Source organism: Eptatretus burgeri, chromosome 7, assembly GCF_056783735.1.
Source record: "Eptatretus burgeri isolate ZD-2024b chromosome 7, Ebu_testis_v1, whole genome shotgun sequence".
Lineage (NCBI taxonomy): Eukaryota > Metazoa > Chordata > Myxini > Myxiniformes > Myxinidae > Eptatretus > Eptatretus burgeri.
In genome coordinates, this window is record NC_140967.1 from 9,083,711 (window position 1) to 9,107,140 (window position 23,430).

Sequence of the window (23,430 nt, forward strand, 5' to 3'; positions counted from 1 at the left end):
CTTTCCACGGCCGTCTCCCGACTCTGACTCTCGTCTCCCGACTCTGGTCTCCGGACCCGAACTCCACTTGACTCCACCAACTCTGCACTCGACTGGACTCACCAACTCGACTCCACTCACCCACTCCCTGGTCTCCCTCACCAACTCCACTCACCCACTCCACTCTCTCACCAACTCTACTCTTCTCCAGCCAGCGAACGTGGCTTTTTATCGCCCCGGGGCATTCACCCCTCCCTTCTCGGCGCGCGGAGGAAAAATCCTTGGAGTGATCGGGTTCTTTTTCTTCAGAGCATACTTTTTGTAACCGTCACTTTTGTTTACCCGTTCTGAGGGACCTGCCCCAACCGTCAATCCTGTTTTCGTCCCAGAATATCAGGGCGGGAGTTGTTGAGTTCTTCTTTGTGTTTGTAGAGATGCTGTGGTTGTAAACTTTGTGGTGTTGTGGTGGAAGTGGCGTGGTTGTGGAGTTTGGCGTTTTGGTGGAAGTGGCGTGGTTGTGGAGTTTGTTGGCATTTTGGTGGAGGTGGCGTGGTTGTAGAAATGTTGTTTGTGGAGGTGATGGTGAGGAGATGTTGGCGGTTGTGGAGAAGGGTGGTGAGTAGATGTTGTTTAAAATAACGATAGGAAAGAATAACACTACCTCAAAGGTTCACAGCCCGGCTCACGAATAAATCCCGTTATACATCGGTGGGGAAATCTCACCTGGACACACACTTATCGACATAACTGATCTTTGGGGAACCTGAATGGTGATCTGTGAATTTCCACAACCGTAACAATATCAAATGTGAAATTATTTTTCCCACATTGAGTACATCGATCCGACTTGTTTTCCGTTGTCACTGCGGTTTCAGGCCAACCACTTTGAGGCCGCCTTGGTATTGGTTTCCCCACATTTGAAATCCTTTGCTCAATGTCTCACAGTGCCCACATCCACGGTAGTCACCAAGCACATCATTTAAACACCGATGAATATCCACAAGAGGAATCTCTTACTCAGTAAGAAATTTAATCGCTGTTCTCCGCTTCGTATGCGCAGCTAGTGGGGCAGCCATTTTGAAAGTGTGGTATGGTGATGTCACGTGACCAATTACAGTGCCGCTGAACTTAAAATGGGCAGGAGATGCAAACCTTTCATTGTGATCTCACGTAGCTTTCCGACAATGCTTTGGTTGCAAACCGAAAAATAAGAGGCTTCACTTTTGTTCCGACCCTCGGACTTTGCATGAACTACAGGACATAAGTTGACAACGGACAAATTCTGCAAAATTTTTGACAAACATTGAATGAGGTGTGCTGACCACCTTAAGACAACGCACAGGTTGTGAGGCTACAATTTCTCCGTTTCAAACAAACTCTGAGACAAGTTTTATTCACGTGATTTTTTTTCCCCATGAAGCGTTACCTCTTAAGGGTCACCGAACACTCTCGTGTTCACGTTGGTTTCGCTTTGAAACGCTATCGGGCATTGCTTGAGGATCATCAAGGATAACTTACGGATGAAGCACTCAAGAATGGTTGTAAAATGCCAGTTTTGTTGGACCTTACTCGTACTGATGCTGCTGCTGAGCAGTCTGGTCATGTCATAGACCGTTTCCCTTGACAAGGCCCAAATACTTGATCATGAGTGACTTCCCTGTGCAGACGAGGGATTATTTTCCCCACGCTTTTTTTAAAAAAACGGGATGTGGGGGTATTGTAATGGGCTCTGCCCGTCCGTCCATGCATCGTGCTATCTCCTCCTAAACGGTTGGGCAGAAATTCACCAAACTGTAGTTGTGCTCACCATATGGCACCAATATGCATGATAAGCAACCATGTTGACAACACCAAAAAATGTGCGCTGATCGATCTTCACCATGTTGTCTTTACACCTGCAACCAATTAAGTTTCCACAATTTCTGTATTATTAAAACTCTCCACCCCACCCAGCCACAGAACTTTTTTTTTTTAATCTCTAGCCTTCGCTGAAAGGTTTTTGTTCATCACAGTTTTTGTAACGCAAACGTTTTGCACACCGTGAGTGCCTTCAGAGTATAACGCTGAAATTGCAATCCGCTTTTGGCGAGCATAGTTATTTTGCATTTGTTTTAAAAGGCACTGACAGTTTGGTTGTTAATCAGAGAGGTTTTTGTTTTCTCCAGTTCTGCAATGCATCTATGCTCTGGCTAAAAGGTAAATATTTGATGGTAATGGACACAAACGCAGACTGTTTCTTTGATAACACTGAACAACAAAAATTTTTTACTGGAGATGTGTAAAGTGATTTAGACTAATCTGGGTACGCTGATTTCAAAAATCATAACCGTTTTGCTGTATCACGTCAGGATTTTCAGTAACAGAAATATTCCCATTGCCTAGAAGTCAGGATTTCAATGAAATTTACAAAAATTCATTTATTCATTTATTTCATCATGAATGCTTCAAAATTATAGAAATTACAGAAAAACTCCACTAGAATGTAATTAAAAATGCTTTAGGCATTTGGCTTTGCGTTTGTGCTGCTCTGTGTCAGTTTCACGATGCAGGAACCAGCAGAAATCGCCCATCATGTTCGGGTTGTGCCGCCCTTGGTAACGCGTCTCCATGAGTGAAATCTCTTGGTGGAATCGCTCGCCGTGCTCGTCCGAGACTGCTCCCAAGTTGTCAGGGAAGAAGTTCAGGTGCTGGTGAAGGAAATGGATTTTCAGGGACATCCTGGAGCCAAGTTTCCTGAAGGACTCCAGCAGCTGCTGCACTATTTCTTCATAGTTGGCCGCGTGCTCGTTCCCCAAGAAGTTGTCCGTCACAGCTTTGAAGCTCCTCCACGCTGCCAGCTCTTTGGGGTTTAGAGTTGTCGGAAAAGTTTCGTCCTTCATAATCTGTCGGATTTGCGGTCCAACAAAGACACCAGCCTTGATCTTGGCCTCCGACAAGGTGTTGCCAAACTTTTCCTTGAGGTATAAAAACCCACGCCCATTCAGATCCATTGCCCATACAAAACTTTTCATCAAGCCGAGCTTTATGTGGAGTGGTGGAAGGAAAACCTTGGCTGGGTCGACAAGGGCGACATGCTTCACGTTGTGTCGACCAGGTACATGCTCTTTTCGCTCTTCCCAATCTTTCTTCGTCCAGTGATTCTTGTCGTCTCTGCTATCCCAGAGACAAAGGAAGCACATGTATTTCGTGTAGCCTGACTGCAGCCCTAACAACAGCGCCACCACTTTCAAGTCTCCGCAGATGTGCCAGTTGAAGTCATTGTACTTGATGGAATCAAGCAGCTGCCGCATAGTCTCATAGGTCTCTGTCATGCCGAACGCGTGAGCCAGTGGGACTGATGGTTTCTCGTTGCCATTGTGGAGCAAAACAGCCTTCAAGCTGTTCTTCCCTGAGTCGATGAAGAGGCGCCAGTCTGCAGGATCGTGATCACACCCAAGTTCTTTCAACAGACCGTTGATGTCACTGCAGAATGTCATCGTGTCTTCCATCTCAAAGAACTCAGCCATGTCTCTGTGACGTGCTCTGAACAAGGATATTTTGGTGTTAGGTTCAAGTAGATTCCACTGCTGCAGCCTTGATCCAAGCAGCTCTGCCTTCGCCTTTGACAGCGAGAGATCTCTTACAAGATCATTTAAGTCTCCCTGGTTCAGAAGGTGTGATTCTTGAGTGTCGGATTCAAAAGGTTCATCATCACCATCCTCTTCACCACTGCTTACAGCTATGTTCTGATCAGCTGGAGGTGTTGGAACGGGGTTCTCGTCATCATGAGGCACAGGTTTACGAGCAGAGACGCAGTCAGCGTACTTGATGTGACCTTTATTCTTCTTGTTGAAGCCGGCGATGCTTGTGCAGCAGAAATAACAATCATCATGATGATTCTGCGGCTCACGCCATATCATGGGCACCGCAAATGGCATGCTCGCGCGCTTGCCCACCAACCACTGAGTCAAGGTTGTGTGACAGCTTGTGCAGCAGATGTGTGGTGCCCAGCTCTGTTCTTGGTCCCCCACCTTACACCCGAAGTAGTGAAAGTAGGCGGCCTTCATTTTCACTGCTGTAGATATACTTCGCTGTTGATCTTTTTTGGTATACCGACCACAGACATAACAGAAGTTGTCAGGATGATTGGTACAGGAACGCCTACTCATCTTTATCTGAAAGAAAGAAATATAACACAAGTTAACAACAATTGTACGAAATAGACATGTTAAAGACATATGTAAATTTCATTGAAATCCTGACTTCTAGGCAATGGGAATATTTCTGTTCCTGAAAATCCTGACGTGATACAGCAAAACGGTTATGATTTTTGAAATCAGCGTACCCAAATTAGTCTTAATCACTTTACACATCTCCAGTAAAAAAAAATTTTGAAATTTGTTGTTCAGTGTAATATTTGAGTGTTCAGTCGGAAAGAACTGACGATCTGCTTAACATTGGTGATATGTTGCTGCCATCCTGCAGGTGAAGCAAGGTAGGGACACGAGTCCATCTCAGAGCGGTGTGGATACTGGCAGTACCTGGAGCGTGTTCCACTCCCCCGAGCAGCTGGACGAGCTCCTCGCAACGCTGAATCCACGCGGACACCGTGAGGGGGCTTTGCGTGAGGCACTGCTGCAAGATCTGGATCGAGTTCGCTCCAAACTAAAGCCTGACCAGTTGCAAAATCTGATTGGTAATGGTACGGGCGATACCATGTTGTCGATTTGTTTTATCCGAGGACGTACAGTCGCTTGTTGTTGAATCTATTGTGGGTGGACAATACCCGCTCACCCGTTGGTCCATTGACACGTTAATCTCGTAAGTTTCGGGGTTTTGTGCTTACAGAGCAGTCACCGAAAGGCAGAACAAAAGCAACAGGGGAGAACTTGGCGGAGGGGGTTCTCGAGCAGACTTTGCGAGAATATTTGCTCTCTCTGGAAGAAAGAATCTGGAAGGGCTCAGTTGGACGAATCAAGGTCAGTTGATGAACATTAGTGCTGCCAATTGGCTCTGACCACCTTAACTCCCCACACTCTGCTCATGTGCTCTGGAGTGTGATAAAAGTAATTTGCCAAAAATGTTTCCTCAAATTAAATTATGCTGCTTCTTCATAATGCCTTGTACAAAAGGAAATTTGCTTTGGAGGTACGTCTGAACCTTTCGGCCCGATCTGTAACTACAATGAGCAGGAACAAAACAAAATGGGCCCAAACTCACATGTGTATCATCACTGTGCTTTAAAGTCACAGAAAGCATAAAGTTTTGTTGTGAAGATGTACTTTCACGACTGAATTTCATAAGTGTTCACAAAGCCATAACCATAACTAACTCAGGCCATGCTGCTCTTGGAATCTCTGCTGCCACTGATATGTCAACTTGATCGGTAACCATTTGAAATGCCACAGTTTAGTGTTGTATGAACATCTCAAAATTGCTTGTTCATCCATCAATTTGGACACCGACAAAGCATGTCGTCACAGCTGAAGAAAATGGGAAGTCGTCCGATTTCCCTGCCGTTAACTTATTATCCCGATGCTTTTTGAATAAATATATAAATAAATTAACTAGGTGATATTGTAATCTGCTCCGTCCGCCTGGCTGGCCCGTTGTCTGTCCTGTCCTCCAAAACGGTTGGGCAGAAATTCACCAAACTCGGTAGTTATGATCACCATGGCACAAAGGTGCAAGAGCAGGATAATTTTGCCCACGCCCTTGGGACGGGGTCAAAAGGTGAAATCCCCAAAAATGCAATTTCGGACACTTTTTTTAAACACGTTTCAATGAAACTTTGTTTATGCATTCAACATTGGGAGATGCATGAAATATGTAACGATTTTTTTTGTTTTTTTGAAATATTTGACCCCAGGTTCATACCTCGGGGTGGGGACTTGGGGTAACGGGTCAAAATGGAAGATTTATTTTATTTTATTTTATTTTATTTTATTTATACTCCACATTTGATATTGGGTCATTCCTGGTAGAGCCTTTTGCCATCTTTCAACCTTGCTTTCGGTGGGGAATGTGGGGATTTGCGATGGCGTGCCATTGACTTCGTTCTAGTTTGTGTTGTTACACCGAATCGATGCCTTGTTTAGACCCCTGTCGCACTCGCCTATTTATGCTCCTTTGAAGCACCCTACATGGACTTCTCTTGGTGGAAGGCTCGGTAAAGATAAAACTCGGACTGTAGTAATCGATGCACTTCGTGCTCTTTTTGTGTACTTCCTATTGTCATTGCCCTTTCTCATTTCGATGCCAAAATGCTGGATGTAGATGCTATGCTTTATCAAATATGAAGACTAGATGAAGTTGATTTGTGTTGCGCATTGGCTTTAGTGTTTACGAATTGTTTTGTTCCGGTTGCTCTTGCGTGCCAGGTGAACGATCGACAGATTTGGCGGAAGGCATTGATGACTGGTGGGTACGACCCACAGTGCAAAGAGCTCCACTGGGGTGGGTCCCGTCAACACAAACTGATGTGGAGCCTTTCGGGAGAAAACACCAAAGTCCACGGTGAAGGACAATCGCCCTCTACTGACAGGTAGCGCGAAGGGCTTTTTGAAGCAAGTCATGATGGTCATGCAGTGTCCATGATGCTTGATTATGCTTTTCATGTGCTAAGCTGTAGTTGACTTGGCGAACATGAAAGGCCATGCACGTACTTTTACATGAATTACAATGAAATGTGGAGGTGAGAGACTTTGTATTATGTCCATGGAGTGAAGGGGGGGGGGGGGGGCTGAGAGTTCAGGTGTCCATCTACGTAAATACATATCGTTGGGGGAGGAAGAGGGGTGGGCGGTCCAATTAGATGGGGATCTATTTAAGCCCTAACTTCACATGCTCTGATTAAAATGAATAAAAACAATGCAAGCTCTGCATGTCGATGCATTTGAAAAGCGAAATTCAAACTGGTGTGCAACGTTAAGTACCGTGGAGCGCCAACATTCACGGACCCCGCATATTGGCGGTTGACAAAATGTGACCTGCTTCTACGTTCGCGGCCTCTGCTTTGAGTATTCATGGGCACAAATAACCATCCCCCATCAGCGCCACTTGTGTAACATCCCTTATGAATCACGAACAGCCGGGAACTTATCCCCCGTTTTACCACTGAAATAATGCCCAGACATTCGTGGCATTTTGCAAGAACATATGCCCCGTGAATATTTGGGATCCGACTATGAAGAAATGCATGAGTGTGATTCATCCAGACTGTGTGGATAATTTAATGAACAATCCACCCATGAGTCCATTTCACCGAATGATCATTTGTCAGATGTGTTTGTGAGCCATCTCTGCTTGAACATGTGACCTTTCCACCAATAAACCGACCATGCTAAGAGGAAAAGTGATGTGCTCGAGGGTGGAAGCAGATGGTGGTTTATTGGTTTTAAGGTTGCCTTTGTTTTGCAAATGTGGCTCAAAGTATCGTGTCTGGTTGGTTTCTAATATCATCCAAAGACGAGCTTGTCGTGCACATGTGAACTTTGGAGAATACACTCGCCTCGTTGAATTGTCACATCTGTGGGAACATCAAATAGAGTGAAGACGAACTGTGCGCACATAGGTGGACACGCAGCAGATCCTGTCGGTCGATCGCTGATCAAAGACAATGTGGGGCGTTGTATCTACGGACTACTCCTGAACATGTGCACGTCTCAACATCTGCCCTGGTAAAGCAGCTCTGCCACCTAGTACTCGTTTTGGAGAGTGTTACCAGCACAGCCATGGCACACAGTCCAACGCATAACCAGTGTCGGGGAAGTCACTTCGCCGAAGTACCGAGCTACTCTTCAAGCTCCTTTGAATACGTAGCATACTACTTTCGAAGCTACTTTTACATCAAACTTTGTGAAAAGGATACAAAAATGATGTGCTACACGAGTTTCCGGTCTTCGTTACTACCTTCGGCCATATTGCAGCAGTTTTTATTTCCTTTTGATTGTAGTGCTACCCATACCCCTTTTTTAGGTCATCTCGAATGAGATGAACTAATAAAACCAGTCTTGATGTACGTACGTCCCCATTTTTTTCTTCCGATTTTCTTGATATTTGGTATGTGGGTAGATGTCGAGGGATGCACAACGGTATGACCTTTGACCTGATTCAAGGTCAAGCTCAACGTCAAGGTCACTCCAAAGATGCGAAATCGTCCATTTTCAAAATCTATTTCCTTCGCCGTTTATGATCCGATCTTCGAAATTCCTTCGGATTCTGATAATATGGAACAATATCTAAATTTGGTCAGGCCGGTTTTTTGAAATTCGTCTTGGTTATCGAGTCACGTGTCTTCAAAGTTGGAAAAATCGTTGATGTGATACGGTCAAAAAAAAATTCGCCCGATCTTGATGAACTTAGAATGTAGGTAGGGGTCGATGAGTGATGCACGACGGTATGACTTTTGACACGATTGAAGGTCAATGTCAAGGTCACCGATGCTGTAAACTTGTGAAATCATCCATTGTCAAAATATCATCTACCATTTATGACTCAGAAATGCGGTTTGATTTCTCAGGTCCGGTTTCTATCCTTTTGAAGACACATTGATCATAAATGTTCGAAATCGACCATTTTCAAAATCTATCTCCGGATAACTCAGAAATGTAGTTTGATTTCTGAGGTTTTCTATCCTTTTCACTCCCGGGCTTTCGTCTGTACATTGAACCAAAAGACAAGACGACATCGAAGCCATGCTAAGTCGATCAGAGATCCACATCTACAGAGCTTCAGAGATGACCGTCACCCCCAACCGGGGTAATTTTTAACAACCATCTTTCTCCCATTTTGAAAATGCACAACCTCATTGAACGTTTGGTCGTAGGTAATTCTTGTCTTTACGTGAACGACCACGATATTTACCAAGCCGGTTATGAAGAACAAATTCGGTGCCAGGGACGAGAGACCGAGGCTTATCAAAACGGTCCACCTTTTGTGCTTGTGATGCAAGGCTGTACAGCTGTTGTAAAAGTAGCTTGCAACAGTAGCGTGGTTCATACGATAAGCAAACATGTCGACAACACTGCTGACTACTTGCTGCACTGCCTGGTGAAACGACCGTTGAAAACCTTGCACTGGTGGCACGTGGTGTCCGTAGTCGTCATCGTATTACCCCGCACACACACAGTAAAAAGTGGGGTTAAGCAATTGGTTCCCTTCTGTCTGTCTGTCTCTCTCCTTCTGTCTGCAAATGTCACTTTATGATCGAGGAACAACTTTATTTCAATTGAGCGTTACATTTTGAACACAAATCAGAAAAGAAACCTGGAGTTCAACTCCACCGTGACTCTGAATTCGTCCCGATCGTGCATGTGCAGAGGAGAGTGAGAATTATTATTATTATTATTATTATTATTTTTTTAACTCTCTGCCTGTATGATAGTTGAACAAAATTTAAAATCCAAACAGGAAACTCACTGTTTTTAAGGACGTCATAAAGGACACAAATAACAAGCACTGATAACTAACTTGACATGTTAAAGTGGTGTATAAGACTGGCACGTATAGTGGTAAACTTCCAAAAAAAATTCTACAACCTTTAAAGTCTTTATTTCATTTCAATTGAATTATGTACTTGAACACAGTAGAACACAAATCGCCTTGTTGCTACTTTCGAAACCCTTCGGTTTAGCAGTGCTGTACTTGGACATATGAGCTAAGGTGGTGTAAAAGATGATGCATCAACAGCGCTGCACTTCGGAATTTTTTTATTACTATTTATATACGACCTTTAAAATCATTTTTTTTTATTTCAATTGAATTGCATACTGTTACGGGCCGGGGGTCAGCCACGAATCGACTGCTCTGAATGGAGCCGCAAGTAGAGTCGGCCCGACCGATCGCCCGGAATATAGATCGCCGCCTGGATAAGTCCGAGCGACGGGTCCTTGTGCAAGAACCGAAATACGCCAATGGGCAGACCACGTGGGGTAGGGTCGATTGCCAATCTTCAATGTACCTAAATACCCACGTGATCCAACTACCAGGGTATTCCACCATCGACGGAACTCGTGCGGAACAAACCGCCGAGGCGAGCCTGTCCCGTGCGCGATTCCGAGCGGCTTAATCACCGAGAACCGTCGGTCCAAATGTCCCCCTTTTACGGCAAACCAACGGCTTTCTAACTACCAACACACGAAATGCTCAGTCAATGAAAGAATCGACGCGACGAGCTGAAAACATTTAACAATTGGGATATTTATTAATAATAATGGGGAACTAGGGAAGCACTTCAGAGCAGAACTATACCGACTTTACGAAATGCGATGCAAACATTTACAGCACACGAAGCACTTAACAATTTCCTACTTATTAGACGGGCCCACGGACACACGTACACACACACACACACACACACACCCACCCAAGAAATTGTGGCTGAGGCCTTTAATAACGAGCTCCAGCTCAGAGGACAGGTGAGCTGAAACCCAGAGCCTATCTCGAACCTCTCCACCTCGTGTGGTCTTCAAGTTGTTCGGACCCGGGCTCCAGCGAGAGCGAGCTGGATCCAATCGCCGTGAGCCGCGATCCCTCCCGAGCTCCCGCGAATCCTCCTGCGCTTCTCAACACGTGCTGGTGAGACGAGGCTCCGATCCTTCCCGTCGATGCGTCGATCCTTCCCGTTGATGTGCCGCTTCCCCCAAGGAACCACCTCCAAGAAGAGGTCGATGAGTCGCACCAAGCCGGGAACCAAACGGAGAGCAAAGAGCTCCACGAACCAAGAAGAAGAAGAAGCTACCATTCGCAGCTCGAGCTGAGCAACCGGCTCGACTTTCTTCCAAAACAAAGCAGCTCTCCAACAAGTCTACCGAGCCAAGCAGAAGCCGAAGGCCCACTGAACCACCAAAGCAAAAAGCCTCCAAAAAGCCTCCTCCCGAGCCAGCCGAAGCAAAAAGCTTCCGAAGGCCTCAACCCTAACCCAAGCCAAACAGGACCCGAAAGTCTGCTGAACGACTACTCTCTGCCGAAGCAAAAAGCTTACTACTCAAGAACAAAGAAAGGATCTCGTCCTTATTCTTCTCCGCCCCCTCCCCCGCTCCCGGCGTGACTCATGACTCATGCCCTCATGCTCCATCCCCCGCTCAATCACGGGTGGGAGGGAGTTGTTGACATCATGAATCACGGGACGGCAGGGTTCTTCTTCCTCTTCGCAGAAGAGGGGGAGGGATGTCTCCATTGTTCGTTCCCTAACTATTAAATCGATCCGCAGCGCATCTAATCGATTTCTGAACATTTAAACAATGGAACGTGAGCTATCTCGGGAACAAGCACTTATCGACATAGCTGACTAAAGGAACCTGTATGTTGTGTGCAATCGAATTCCAAATTCGTAACAATACTTTAATACTGTGCGGGTATGGTGTTCTACAAGTTCTCGAGTAGTTGTTGTTTTTGTTATTATTACTCTTTAGCTGGAAGACCCAGAAATGGAACCACTTCTGCTGTGATGCAATAGGAATGAAGTTTGGAATGTTTTAATTTTTTTTAATTTTTTTAACATTTACAATCAGAATGTGCACAAATTTGGTTTTGCAAACTCATTGGCCCATTGCTTCAGAGATTATTCTTTGACTGTACTCGCCATGAGCATCAATACGTCTCAGGTGAAACCAAGTCTCCTTTGTTTGTTTTTATTTACTTTTAATCATTCCATACCATTCGCAGGCTCCAAGATCTGAAGGTGGAACAATGTGGTGGCACTGGCCCATCCGAAGGCAACAGTACTCAACCTGCAAACACAAGGGTGCATGGTCTAGCGCTGTCTTTGCTGCAAATGGAACAGGCCGTGGCTCATCGCTTTCTCACCCCTCCCTTCGGTATGTCTGCCGCCTCCACCCTCCCCCCCCTCCAGCATGAGTCTTCTTTTCCTCAGTTTGTACCTTGCCAGTAACTTTTGCCACCTCTGCCACCCTCTCCAATGACATTGTATGCGAGTGTGTTTGCGTGCATCTTTGCTCATTTTCACTCCATTCATTTGAGTTTTATCAAGTTTGACTGACTGTACGTGCAAAACGCGCATCTTTGAAATCAGTTTTTATTCATGTTTCCAGAACTTAGAACTTCCTCGCAGTTGTCGTGAATCCCACGAGATCAGCATCCCTGAGTTTGCAGGTTTAAATCTGTCCCTTGAAGGCAGCAGTTTCATCTGCTGCTTGTAGCAGGGAGCAGTTGAAATTCAACCTTTTTGAAACTTGAGAGTAATATCAGTGATCAAAGACTTCATTGTTGCCATAACGTCTGATTGCAAATTAAAAATCCAGCTGCCTCACTCGTGACTTCAGGGGAAGGGGTAATCTCCCCTCCCTGCAAGGTCTCAGCTAAGTGTCAGCACCATTCGTACACTACATGGCCAAAAGTATGTGGACACCCATTCGTCCAACATCTCATTCCAAAATTATGGGCATTAATATGGAGTTGGTCCCCCTGCCCTTTGCTGCGATAACAACCTCCATTCTTCTGGGAAGCCTTTCCACTCAAGTTGGAACATTGTTGTGGGGATTTGCTTCCATTCAGCCACAAGAACATAAGTGAGGTTGAGCACTGATGTTGGGCAATTATGTCTGGCTCGCAGTCGGCATTCCAATCCATCGCAAAGGTGTTCGATGGAGTTGAGGTCAGGGCTCTGTGCAGGCCAGTCAAGTTCTTCCACACCGATCTCGACAAACCATTTCTGTATGGACCTTGCTTTGTGCACGGGGGCATTGTCATGCTGAAACAGGAAAGGGCCTTCCCCAAACTGTTGCTGCAAAGTTGGAAGCACAGAATCATCTAGAATGTCATTGTATGCTGTAACGTTAAGATTTCCCTTCACTGGAACTCAGGGGCCGAGCCCGACCAATTAAAAACAGCTCCAGACCATTATTCCTCCTCCACCAAACTTTACAGTTGGCACGATGCATTCGGACAGGTAGTGTTCTCCTGGCATCCACCAAACCCAGATTCATCCGTCAGACTGCCAGATGGTGAGGCGTGATTCATCACTCCAGAGAACTCGTTTCCACTGCTCCAGAGTCCAATGGCGGTGAGCTTTACACCACTCCAGCCGACGCTTGGCATCGCGAAGGCGATCTTTGGCTTGTGTGCAGCTGCTCGGTCATGGAACCCCATTCCATGAATCTCTCGACGAACAGTGCTTGTGCTAACGTTGCTTCCAGAGTCAGTTTGGAACTCAGTAGTAAGTGTTTCAACAGACGATTTTTTCCGTGCTCCGTGCTTCAGCACTCGGCGTTCCCGTTCTGTGAGCTTGTGTGGCCTACCACTTCGTGGCTGAGCTGATGTTTCTCCTCGACGTTTCCACTTCACAGTGACCAGCACTTACAGTTGACCGGGGCAGTTCCAGCAGGGCAGAAATTTGACGAACTGACTTGTTGGAAAGGTGGCATCCCATGACGGTTCCACATTGAAAGTCACTGAGCTCTTTAGTTTGGCCCATTCTACTGCCAATGTTTGTCTATGGAGATTGCATGGCTGTGTGCTTGATTTTATAAACCTGTCAGCAATGGGTGTGGCTGGAATAGCCGAATCCACTCATGAGAAGAGGTGTCCGCATACTTTTCGCCATGTCGTATACCTTGTGGTTCACTCTTTGTCGGCGTTGCAACTTTGAATATGTACTAAATTTGGTTTATAAAAATTGAGCACCGATTGCTACTTCAAAATGGGATGGCTGTTGGACAAGGGGGTTGGAGGGGAGGTAAATACATGTAAATTGATACACTTGTGTAAATTTAGCTTCTCTACTGTTGTTTTTTTTTATTTTTTGACATTTTATCATCTCTTCACCCACACAGGTTTTTTTTTCATTGAGAAAGCTAATCTGTCCATTGTTTTGCCTTCTTTCTGCGTGATTGATCATCCAGCAGTGCCCTTTGTGAATTGTGAATTCCATGGTTTATGCCCGTGGATCCCCTTTGTCATGTGTTCTTGTGTTATTTTTATTTTTTATACTCACCCATGTCCTGCCATCAGGATGTCGTCCTGTGGCTCATGTTTTGATCTCATGGATTATTTTCCTGTTACAGGTAATGCAAAAAAAGGCAGAGGAGGGAAAAAGACCAAGAAAGAAAAGGACCATAAAAGCATGAAACAAGAGCAAGAAGACGCCTCTTGTGAGAGGAATGGTAAGGCTTCGTCCTGAGATACTTCTGTATCACAGATATGGATTTATTCAGTTGCTCATTCGTTGTTGTTGTTTGTCGGTTGTTGTTTTAAATACGTTGATCTCAAGCTCGTGGTCGGATTCGGGAAGAGGACATTGGTAAGCAACAGCCAATCGACACGGCATACCGAGTTTAAACCCGGGATCCCAACGTCATGAGCTTGTATGCTCAGAAGAAAATGCCAAACAGGCCAACTCGATCGACCTTCAGCTTAAAACGCCTTATTTATGAAAGTCCAAAAACATTAGTTTGGCAACATCACAATCGAGGTGACATCTTGTTACATCTGTTGTTCTTGATTGTGCATACCTGCTCCTAAAATTATGCTTGCATTCCTCTCCACCGATTTTATTTGAATGATATTCGTCACCGTCTGTACTGTTGGTTTGAGTCGATATCCATGGGTTCCTCGTTGTATCTTACTCTTCTAATCCTATTGACAGGAACGAGAAATTTCTACATTTCCATGGATTTCAGCATTTTTCGAATCTCGAGTCATTTCTGTGATAAGGCGGTGAGGCACGGGCAACCTGGCTGTCTCTCAATCACTTCAGGACCGGGGTTGGACGATGCAGATTTGGGGATAAAATTGAAATGGCCTGATTGATTGTGACTGTGGAGAGGCTCCTCGAACAACGGAGCATCTCCTGGATTGCCTTCTCGTACCAGAGCCTTGCAGACCGGATCATCTGAAGGTTTTCAACTCCTGTGCCAGAGCCTGTGTTTTGTTGTGGCTGAGAAAAGTTCAGTGACATGCGGAGAAGACTATGTCCAAAATTGATGTAAATGATTGGAATTGATATGATCTGAACAGTGATGTGACCTTTGAATATAACATTGCTGAAGTTATATTCCTGAAACGTCAGTTCAGCCATTTTTAACCTGAGTTGTCATATCTCCAGTGCAACAATTAGCAGAAAGATCCTTCTTTGTTGAACTGGAGTTGTATATACTGTTGTTTTACTGCCATAATTCAAGGGGACGAAGTTCAGCTTCTAGTGTGATTGGAACGATGAACCCAGAAACAAAAGTGCAAAATGTCGCTTCTTTACCTTCACCACCAAAGGTGGACGGAGGTTATGTTTTTTTCACCCCCTCGTCTGCTTGTCTCTCTATGAGCAGGACCTGATCAAACTTGGTAGACAGGTTTGGTGTTTGAAAAGGACGACTTGATTAGAATGTAGTGAAGATCCAGATACAAGAATTTTGTTTCAGTGATTCTTCACCATTGATCTGGTGAAAAAGTGACATATAGCACGATATCTCAACATTATGGACGGATTCGGATGAAACTTGGTGGATAGGTTGGAGTGGGCGGGGGGGGGGGGGGTGACAAGGACTAATTGATTAGATTTTGGTGAAGATCCAAATCCTGATCCAATAAAAGAAAAATTTTAAGTGATTCTTCACCATTGAGAGACGGGCCAAAACCGGTGTGTGTGTGTGTGTGTGTGTGTGTGTGTGTGTGTGTGTGCGTGTGTGTGTGTGTGTGTGTGTGTGTGTGTGTGTGTGTGTGTGTGTGTGTGTGCGTGTGTGTGTGTGTGTGTGTGTGTGTGTGTGTGTGTGTGTGTGTGTGTGTGTATCACGATATCTTAAAATTATGGACGGATTCGGACAAAACTTGGTGGACGGGGTTAGAGGGTGTGGGTGTGTGATGAGGAATATTGATTCGATTTTGTTGAAGATCCGGATAGGAATACGTTTTTTTGTTGTTGTTTTTTTGTTTTGTTGTTTATTTTATTTTATAATTTTTTATGTGATTCTTCACCATTGAAAGAAAGGGCCAAAAATCACGTGTGGCATGATATCTCAAAAAGTTGTGAACCGATTATGACAAAACTTAATGGATGAGTTGGTTAGGTGATGAGAACAAGCCGGTTAGATTTTCGTTCTGGTTCGGATGCAGATCCAGCCTATCAGTGAGATACAAAATGTAAAGTACTCAGCCTGGCAGAGGTATGCGCTCTCCTGAATGCAGTTCTCGTTGGTGTTTTCACCAGCGATGAGCTTTCAGACTGGTTTAGGTTCCCATATCCATCGAACAAGAAACTGCTGTTCTGCTGCAATGCCTACAGAGGGCATTGCATCTCAGAGAAATTCATCCATTGTTTCGTGATGTAACACCAGCTGTTTGTCTCCATTTAAGTTGTACGGTTTTAAGGATCTTACTATATTTTGAAAAAAAACTAGTCCATTGTGTACGGGTAAACTGGCCACATTTGCTGCTTGGAGTTAACTACCTGTCGTAAGTTTGAATCCTGAGGTGTGCAAATATTGCAGGAATATTGAGTCTTATCAGAAATACCTTGTTCATGATGTGTTGATTGAAACCTACATTGTTGCTTTGGCTTTTCCGTTTTTAACTACCATCTCAATACGTTTGTTTCCTCTTTCTTTAAAGAAGGAGCAAAGGGAGCTGTCCAACCACGCTCTTTGCTCAACCGCTGGGAGGAGTCCCTCGTAGCGTGCACGAGTTTGTCCCAAGTGTTCGTGCATTTGAGCACACTGGACCGAAGTATCCTGTGGGAAAAGTCTGCACTGCACGCGCGCTGCCACCTGTGTGGGCGCAAGTATGACCCCAGTAACATGCTGTTGTGTGACTCTTGCGACCGTGGTCATCACCTATACTGTCTGCGACCCAAACTGAAGGTCAGTTAGATTTCCGGTACTTTCAAGAAAAACTGATGTGATAATTCAAGATGTTTATGCGATGTAACTCGGTGTCCTTTGAGATGAGGAAAAATTTGAGATGATGAGGAAATTGCAAAAAGTGAAGGCTGCACACCGAACGCATACAACGATGAACAAGGTTATTCGTTGGCGTTTGTTTGGTGCACACTTGTAAGGCACACATGAAAATTGTAAAAATTTAATAATGGAGAAAAAAAAATCTTCAAAAAGGGAGACACCACGGACACCAAGACTAAACACTTGATGCCTCCTTCTGGGAACCGTAATAACGAAACACGATTAGATGTCGAATTTTGGTACTGGCGGACCCCGACATTCGCGGACCCCACGTATTCGCGGTTCATAAAATGTTACCTACTCCTACATTTGCGGCCCTGTGCTTCACGTATTCACAGTTTTTCACGGGATTTTTGATTTTTCCCTCATGAAACACGAACTGCCAGGAACCAACCTCGTGTTCCCCCCCCCCCCACCATTGAAGCAATTCTCCGACATTTGCCGATTCGACATTTGCTGCATTTCTAGGTACATATCCCCCCGTGAATGGCGGGGTCTGTCGGTATTTGATCTCCGGCAGCTAACGAGATTAAAAAGAAGTGTTAATCTCGCATTGTGAAAGCTTCATCGTGGGTGATCTCAAAGATGAAACAGATCTTAAGGAATGGAGAGAAGTGCATGTCAATCTTGGGGCGCAAGGTTATTAAGCGAAGAAGATGTAGCAGGTAAATGTGGTTTCATGGTGTCTTGTCGCAGGTAGATATAATAAACATAATCCGACACCGTGCTGACATAAAAATTGTGTTATCATGGTGTCGGATATATCGCAAATGGAAGTGCTTTCAAGTTCTCATAGGAAGAAAGAAGGGTTCAATGTGTGTGATGTCCCTCGAATGGACCTTAAACTGGGTGTCCCATCTGACCCGCCTTCGTGAAGAGGAGGCAAGCAATCACCGGCAACTTGAATGAATTACAATTTCTTGCCTGGACTGCTGGGGGTACTGCATCGGGGGCACAGCCACCCCCTCGGTGTATAATGAAACTCGTAGGCTGCATTCAGAATGTAATCGCAGTCCAACATGCTTTGGCTAACAACTAATGGAGCTGTTCCAACACGTTTCAAGGTGGTCGAATAACTGTGTTTCCTGTCATTCGTTGGCCGAGGTTTGCAGTGAGCAGACATCTTGTGGACCCAATGATGATGATGATGGTTCCAGGTTTATCAAAATTGTGCCCTACCCAAACGTCAACACAACCTTTGTACTACTTTGCCACCACGAGCGAAATCTATGTTCTTGTTTCCTTTTATGTTTCCACCAGTGTAACGTGGCTTCATCACTGAAGCACTTAAAGGTGCATATGTCAAAAGCTCTTCATTTGCAAGTAAATAGTGCAAACCTCTCACCCCCATCAAACATGGATGGGATAAACTGGGGTTAAAAAACAAATAAATAAATAAAAACACGGTCTGGACATGCTTCATAATCGACCAACAATTCCAGCACATAGATGATAATCCTTTCTTTTTATTTTTACAAATGCACATGTTTACAATAATTGGGACTATTTTCCTCCCTCCCCTCACCCCCTGTTAAATTCCCACTAATATGTTCTGGATCAAACAGACCACCAGGAAGCTTAAGACTGCCTGAAATCATGCATTGGTTTTTGATTCCAACTCCTCTTGTATGTCCTTTAAAAGGGTATGCGTTACCTTACACACCATCAGTTGGACGTTTTTTTTTTTTGTTTTGTTTTTACCTTATCTGGAATTTAAATTCCACACACAGCACACCGAGGGACGGGCTTGGAGGAACGCAATGCACGAATTCCCCTGTAAGCAGGATGAGAATCACTCGTCCACAGGTGATGCTCTACCCCTTCACAGATTCCTCACACATGGATGCGCCTCATTGTCCGCCCTCAGTGCTCGTACAGTTTTACGCCTCAGCTCGCTGAACTGCTCAGCTCTGCCATTAAAGGTCCCATGTCACTCAAAAGTACTGAAATTGCATATATATATATATATATATATATATATATATATATATATATATATATATATATATATATATATATATATATGTCCTATAGGAATTTTTCATCGTGATTGCTGATCTGACAAACTTTTTTTCACAATACTCGTTCTGTAAAATGTAAAATTAAAAAAACAAACCTCTTCGGGACCGCCCCTAAAAATTCTGCCGAAATCTACTGAACGACGCGTAACCCACATGATGTCCTCTCCAGAACAACAAAGGCTGCACGCAAATTACTCATGTTGGTGGTCTACGTGATTGTATTGGCTTCCTGTGCGTTTCCACATTCGATTGGTCGACTCAAACGCTTCGTTCATTTCTGCTTGGAAAAAAAATCAAACATTTGGTTTTGAATAATGGATGACATGGACTTTGATTTGTCTGGTAACGACAGTGAGTGTGAGAGAAATGAAGGATTTTGGTCTGAATCACATGGAGAATTGTCGGATAACGTAGTCACGGGAGGTGAAGTTCAGGCAGCTGGAAATGGAAGACAGCCTTACCAGTTCGAGCCCGAAGCAGGACAAGCAGAGGAAACTGGCGATGAAATTCCCGGAGTTCATGATGATCGGGAGGACATCGAAGGAAGACTTGGCAATAACAACTGGTTTGACTAAATCCTATTCGTAATTCAATAATATAAATTCTACTTGCATATACTGCTCGATATCAGAAATATTTTAGTGAGGTGACCTGACCAGCGCAGCGCAGCGGGCGAATGAATCGCAAGCAAGGCCAGCCCATGTCATCGGCCGTATCTCTCCGCGCATAAAATGAAGCAATCTCGCTGTATGGATACGATGAAAACTTGTGTGCAGAACACACCTTGCGACACAATTGTCTTGAGTAGTCCGATAAATCTGACGTTCTGTTGCATTTTTATTTATTTTGTTCCTACTGTCGTCATGTAGCGCCAGTAGAAAACAATGAAGAAAAGAGAATAATAAAAGAAAGCTACAGCACGTCAGATTTATCGGCCGAGTCGGACGGACGACGGATTTATCGGACTAGTCTAGACTCTAGAGTTGACAAGTAACTTGTATTAGCATGCACACAATGTGTAAGTCAATGCGTATGAGGCCGTGTAATGGAACAGATAAATTTGTCTTTCATCGTTGTGCCAACATATTTTTCCCTGTTCATTTATTAATTACAGCATTTTGGCTAAATGTTAATGAATAGCAAGCCAATGGAAGCAGTACCTTCACTTTAGAATAAACCCATGTATGTCGAGTGCAGCCATACCTGGCTTGCATGTATGTGGAATCGTACCCATCCCAGCAGGCTGGTTTCAACGAACAATTCAATGAGCTCCAAAATGTGGGTGCAGGTTTTTCACATTGTTTGATTTTAAAATTACCTCCTTGCGCCTTGAAATGATGCAATATTAATCTTTAGTATTTTACTTGTATGTCCCTGTAAGTTTCTTTTTTAATGGAAATGTTCAACAGTCACATTTTATATTTTGTGTACATGGTATTGCCCTTTATTGTGCATACATGTATTGGATTTGTACACGACTACGACAAGGTAGTAAATGGATAAATAATTGCCTCGTGATTGTTGTGCATACACGGCTCAGAAGCAGAATTTCTTGTCTCTGTGTGTGAGGAATGAGGGGTTGCATAAACATTTTTTTTTTGCATGACAGTTATTGGGGGAGGGTGGGGGGGGGCATGATGATACATTTGAAAAATAAATATCAGATAGGAGTGTCAGCTTCACTTTAGATGTCCATATTCTCCGAAGATTCTCATCTTTCGGGAATACATGAAGGTTTACACCGTCTTTGGTTGTATTGCTGCATCCTGCTACGATACAGCTTGCAGGCATTTTCGAAAGTAAGGCTAAAACTCTTTAAAACTTCTGCGAACAATCACAGGAATTAAGACGATCAGTGAGACAGCAAACAAATGTGCACAATGCAATTGTACGTACTTTATACAGCGCGTGACGTCTAATCAATTGACTCTGAGCGAGTCACGTTCTGGAGATGACGTCAACGGTCACGGGACCTGCGGTTCGCTGAGCTCCACTTTTTTGAGGGGCGGGGCATAGCAAGTTGTGAAAAGCACTAAAAATGTTCAAAATATTGGTCTAATTATCCCATTGTTGATTTTAAAAAAGAAACCTGGGTGATTTCTTCACTCGGAAGGTCAAGTTAATATATAAATAACCAGAAACTTTTGAGTGTCATGGGACCTTTAAGCCTGGTCCTGTAACTCTGGTCAAAGGTATTCAGTGTCCCTTCGGAGATAAAGTTCACCTTCGCCTGATGGTGGGTTCCAAGACATCCGCCTGTCACAGCAAGAACGGTGGTCTTGAAGGCACTCCACAACTCTTCAGGATTTCCCACAACACCCAAACCCCCCCCCCCCAAATCTCCACTCAGCCTGTTTGCCAACTCCTCAGCTCCCCTCTTATCCCTGAGCTTGTCAACAACAAGCCTAGGCTGAGACGGTACCATTCTCCTGGATTTAAGCTGCAACTTCAGAGATGCTACAATAAGCCCGTGGTCGGTATTGAGGAACTGGGCACTCTGTGGACTCTGCAGTTCTGAATCATCATCCAGCAACAATCAATGAGCACGTGGTCAATCTCCTTTGCCACACCACTAGCATTGGAACACCAAGTCCAGCGATGAGCCTGTGGGCGCAGACACAATGAACCATCCACCCTAAGTCCATGACTTCTTCCAAAGTTAAGGAACTTAGTGCTATTCTGGTTCACAGTTCCAGACCCATGGGAACCAACACGCGTCTCATAACCATCCCTATCAGTTCCAGTTGATATATTGAGAATCCCCGAAGACTGGAAGAGTATCTCGCCTGGGGCACCGATCAACCATTGACTCGAGCATGGCATCGAACGCGTCCTTCACGGTGAGATCACTCGCCTAAGTCGGAGCATATACTGAGACCAGGGGAATGACACCCAAGGAGTGACGAGTCCTCAGTCTCAAGACGTTCTTAGACCGGTGTTTTTTTGTGTACATTGTCGGGACTCATATTACCTCAATTATCATGGAAGTCAACTTATTCAATTATCATGGGACTCCTTGGACATCGTAACTATCAGAGCGACCAGACCAGTACTTGGTGTAACCACCCACCTTGATCTCACCACTATCCAGCCTCCCAACCCAAGAGAGTGCTGTAACACCATTGTTCAAGCTCAGTTGATAGCAGAGACAGGTGATCATCTCTTCGGGATATAACATTCCAGACACTCACCCGAAGGGTTACCTCGAGAGATCACCGTCTGTCGGACAACACCTCAGCACCACCCTGACACACACTACCACAATCTGACCCGGGAAGGTTACCCCGTGGTTTTCCTCCTATCATCAAAGGACGGGGCTCCCGAAGGCTTTGCCAAAATCCCTTCATCCGGTGAGCTACCCTGCAAAGGGCAGCTGCACATGAGTTACTCCCACAGAGTGAGTTTTCAGTTTTCTTTGCTGGTTTTTTTTTTTTTGTGTGTGTTTTTTGCGGAATGGTGTTTTTTGGCAGAATTTGCACTCCAGCTGTTGTAAAACTCTTAGAAAAGGGTAACCCAACTGCAGGATGATATCTGCAGACACAGTTGGGCACTCGATATGGATGGCCGTTGCCTCACAAGGAGCTCCTCCGCCCTTTGACAGGTTTTGTTTTTTTAATCCTGTTGTTGTAAATCCGTGCCCATATCATACACCCTCCTCACCAAGAAACCTAGTGGGGGAGATGGTTTAGTCGCCGACAACCCGACCATGAAATAGGTTATTACAGGTTTACATGGTACCTGCAGCAAGTCACAGATCTGATCTGGCCTGGCCTGACAATCTAAGACCCCCAATCCTGAAAGACCGTTTCGACCTTTGGACCATCTTTAACCTTTTCAGCTCACACCATTCAAACTTCGATTGTCTTCTTGTAAAACACAGACTATACTCATTGTTTTCAGCAAGTGATGCGCAAACTCGATCCACCCAGGGGGTGGTTACTCTGCTAGTTAACAATAAAACCTGTACAAACGTCATCTTGTTGTACATAAACACCTCCCAATCTTTTGTAACTTTGTGCTCGGGTATGTATGTATGTATATATATATATATATATATATATATATATATATATATATATATATATATATATATATATATATATATATATATATATATATATATATATATATATATATATATATATATATAATTGATGGAAAGTGTTTGCGCGTTTTTGTCGTACTCTGTGTAAAACAGATTTCTCTTAAATTTATTTTTGCCACATTCATCCCAAAACGCATGCACCTTGGGAAAGGTGAATGTTGCTGCTTTCCTTTTTCCACAGGCTGTGCCTGAGGGTGATTGGTTTTGCCCGGAGTGCCGACCAAAACGTCGCGGTCGACCGCCGAAGAAGCGTCGCCATTTGCCTCCAAAGAACGAGGGTGATGAAAACAATGAGAAGAAAAGGGTTGTGGGCACCATGGAGGGGGAAGAAAGAATAAAAAAAGAAAATGTACAAGTCACACCAGCCCGTGTCTTGGATGTGGAGAAGTGAGACTCATTATTTTACAACTCTTAATTTTTGTTGCACACTTTGGTG

General features: G+C 44.4%; 2 protein-coding genes across 8 annotated transcripts in view; one reads left to right on the forward strand and one right to left on the reverse strand.

The window, feature by feature from the left end:
* The window catches only part of BAZ1A (bromodomain adjacent to zinc finger domain 1A), a 112,174-nt gene that overhangs the window by 74,426 nt on the left and 14,318 nt on the right, over positions 1-23,430 (forward strand). For 4 of the 6 annotated variants that reach the window (XM_085887373.1, XM_085887375.1, XM_085887374.1 and 1 more), the window contains 7 exons: positions 4,444-4,660; positions 4,807-4,937; positions 6,339-6,502; positions 11,626-11,777; positions 13,983-14,081; positions 16,522-16,769; positions 23,176-23,381. In XM_085887373.1, coding sequence (XP_085743499.1) covers positions 4,444-4,660; positions 4,807-4,937; positions 6,339-6,502; positions 11,626-11,777; positions 13,983-14,081; positions 16,522-16,769; positions 23,176-23,381 — 1,217 coding nt within the window. The remainder of the gene's footprint in view (positions 1-4,443; positions 4,661-4,806; positions 4,938-6,338; positions 6,503-11,625; positions 11,778-13,982; positions 14,082-16,521; positions 16,770-23,175; positions 23,382-23,430) is intronic. The other 2 variants (XM_085887371.1, XM_085887372.1) reach the window with 2 other exon arrangements.
* The window catches only part of LOC147022635 (uncharacterized), an 80,457-nt gene that overhangs the window by 35,652 nt on the left and 21,375 nt on the right, over positions 1-23,430 (reverse strand). The window contains exon 2 of one of the 2 annotated variants that reach the window (XM_085887377.1): positions 2,228-4,133. The exons of the other annotated variant lie outside the window; for it this stretch is intronic. Coding sequence (XP_085743503.1) covers positions 2,466-4,127 — 1,662 coding nt within the window. The 5' untranslated portion in view covers positions 4,128-4,133 and the 3' untranslated portion in view covers positions 2,228-2,465. Of the gene's footprint in view, positions 1-2,227; positions 4,134-23,430 lie in introns of those variants that run through there. 2 annotated transcript variants of the gene reach the window in all.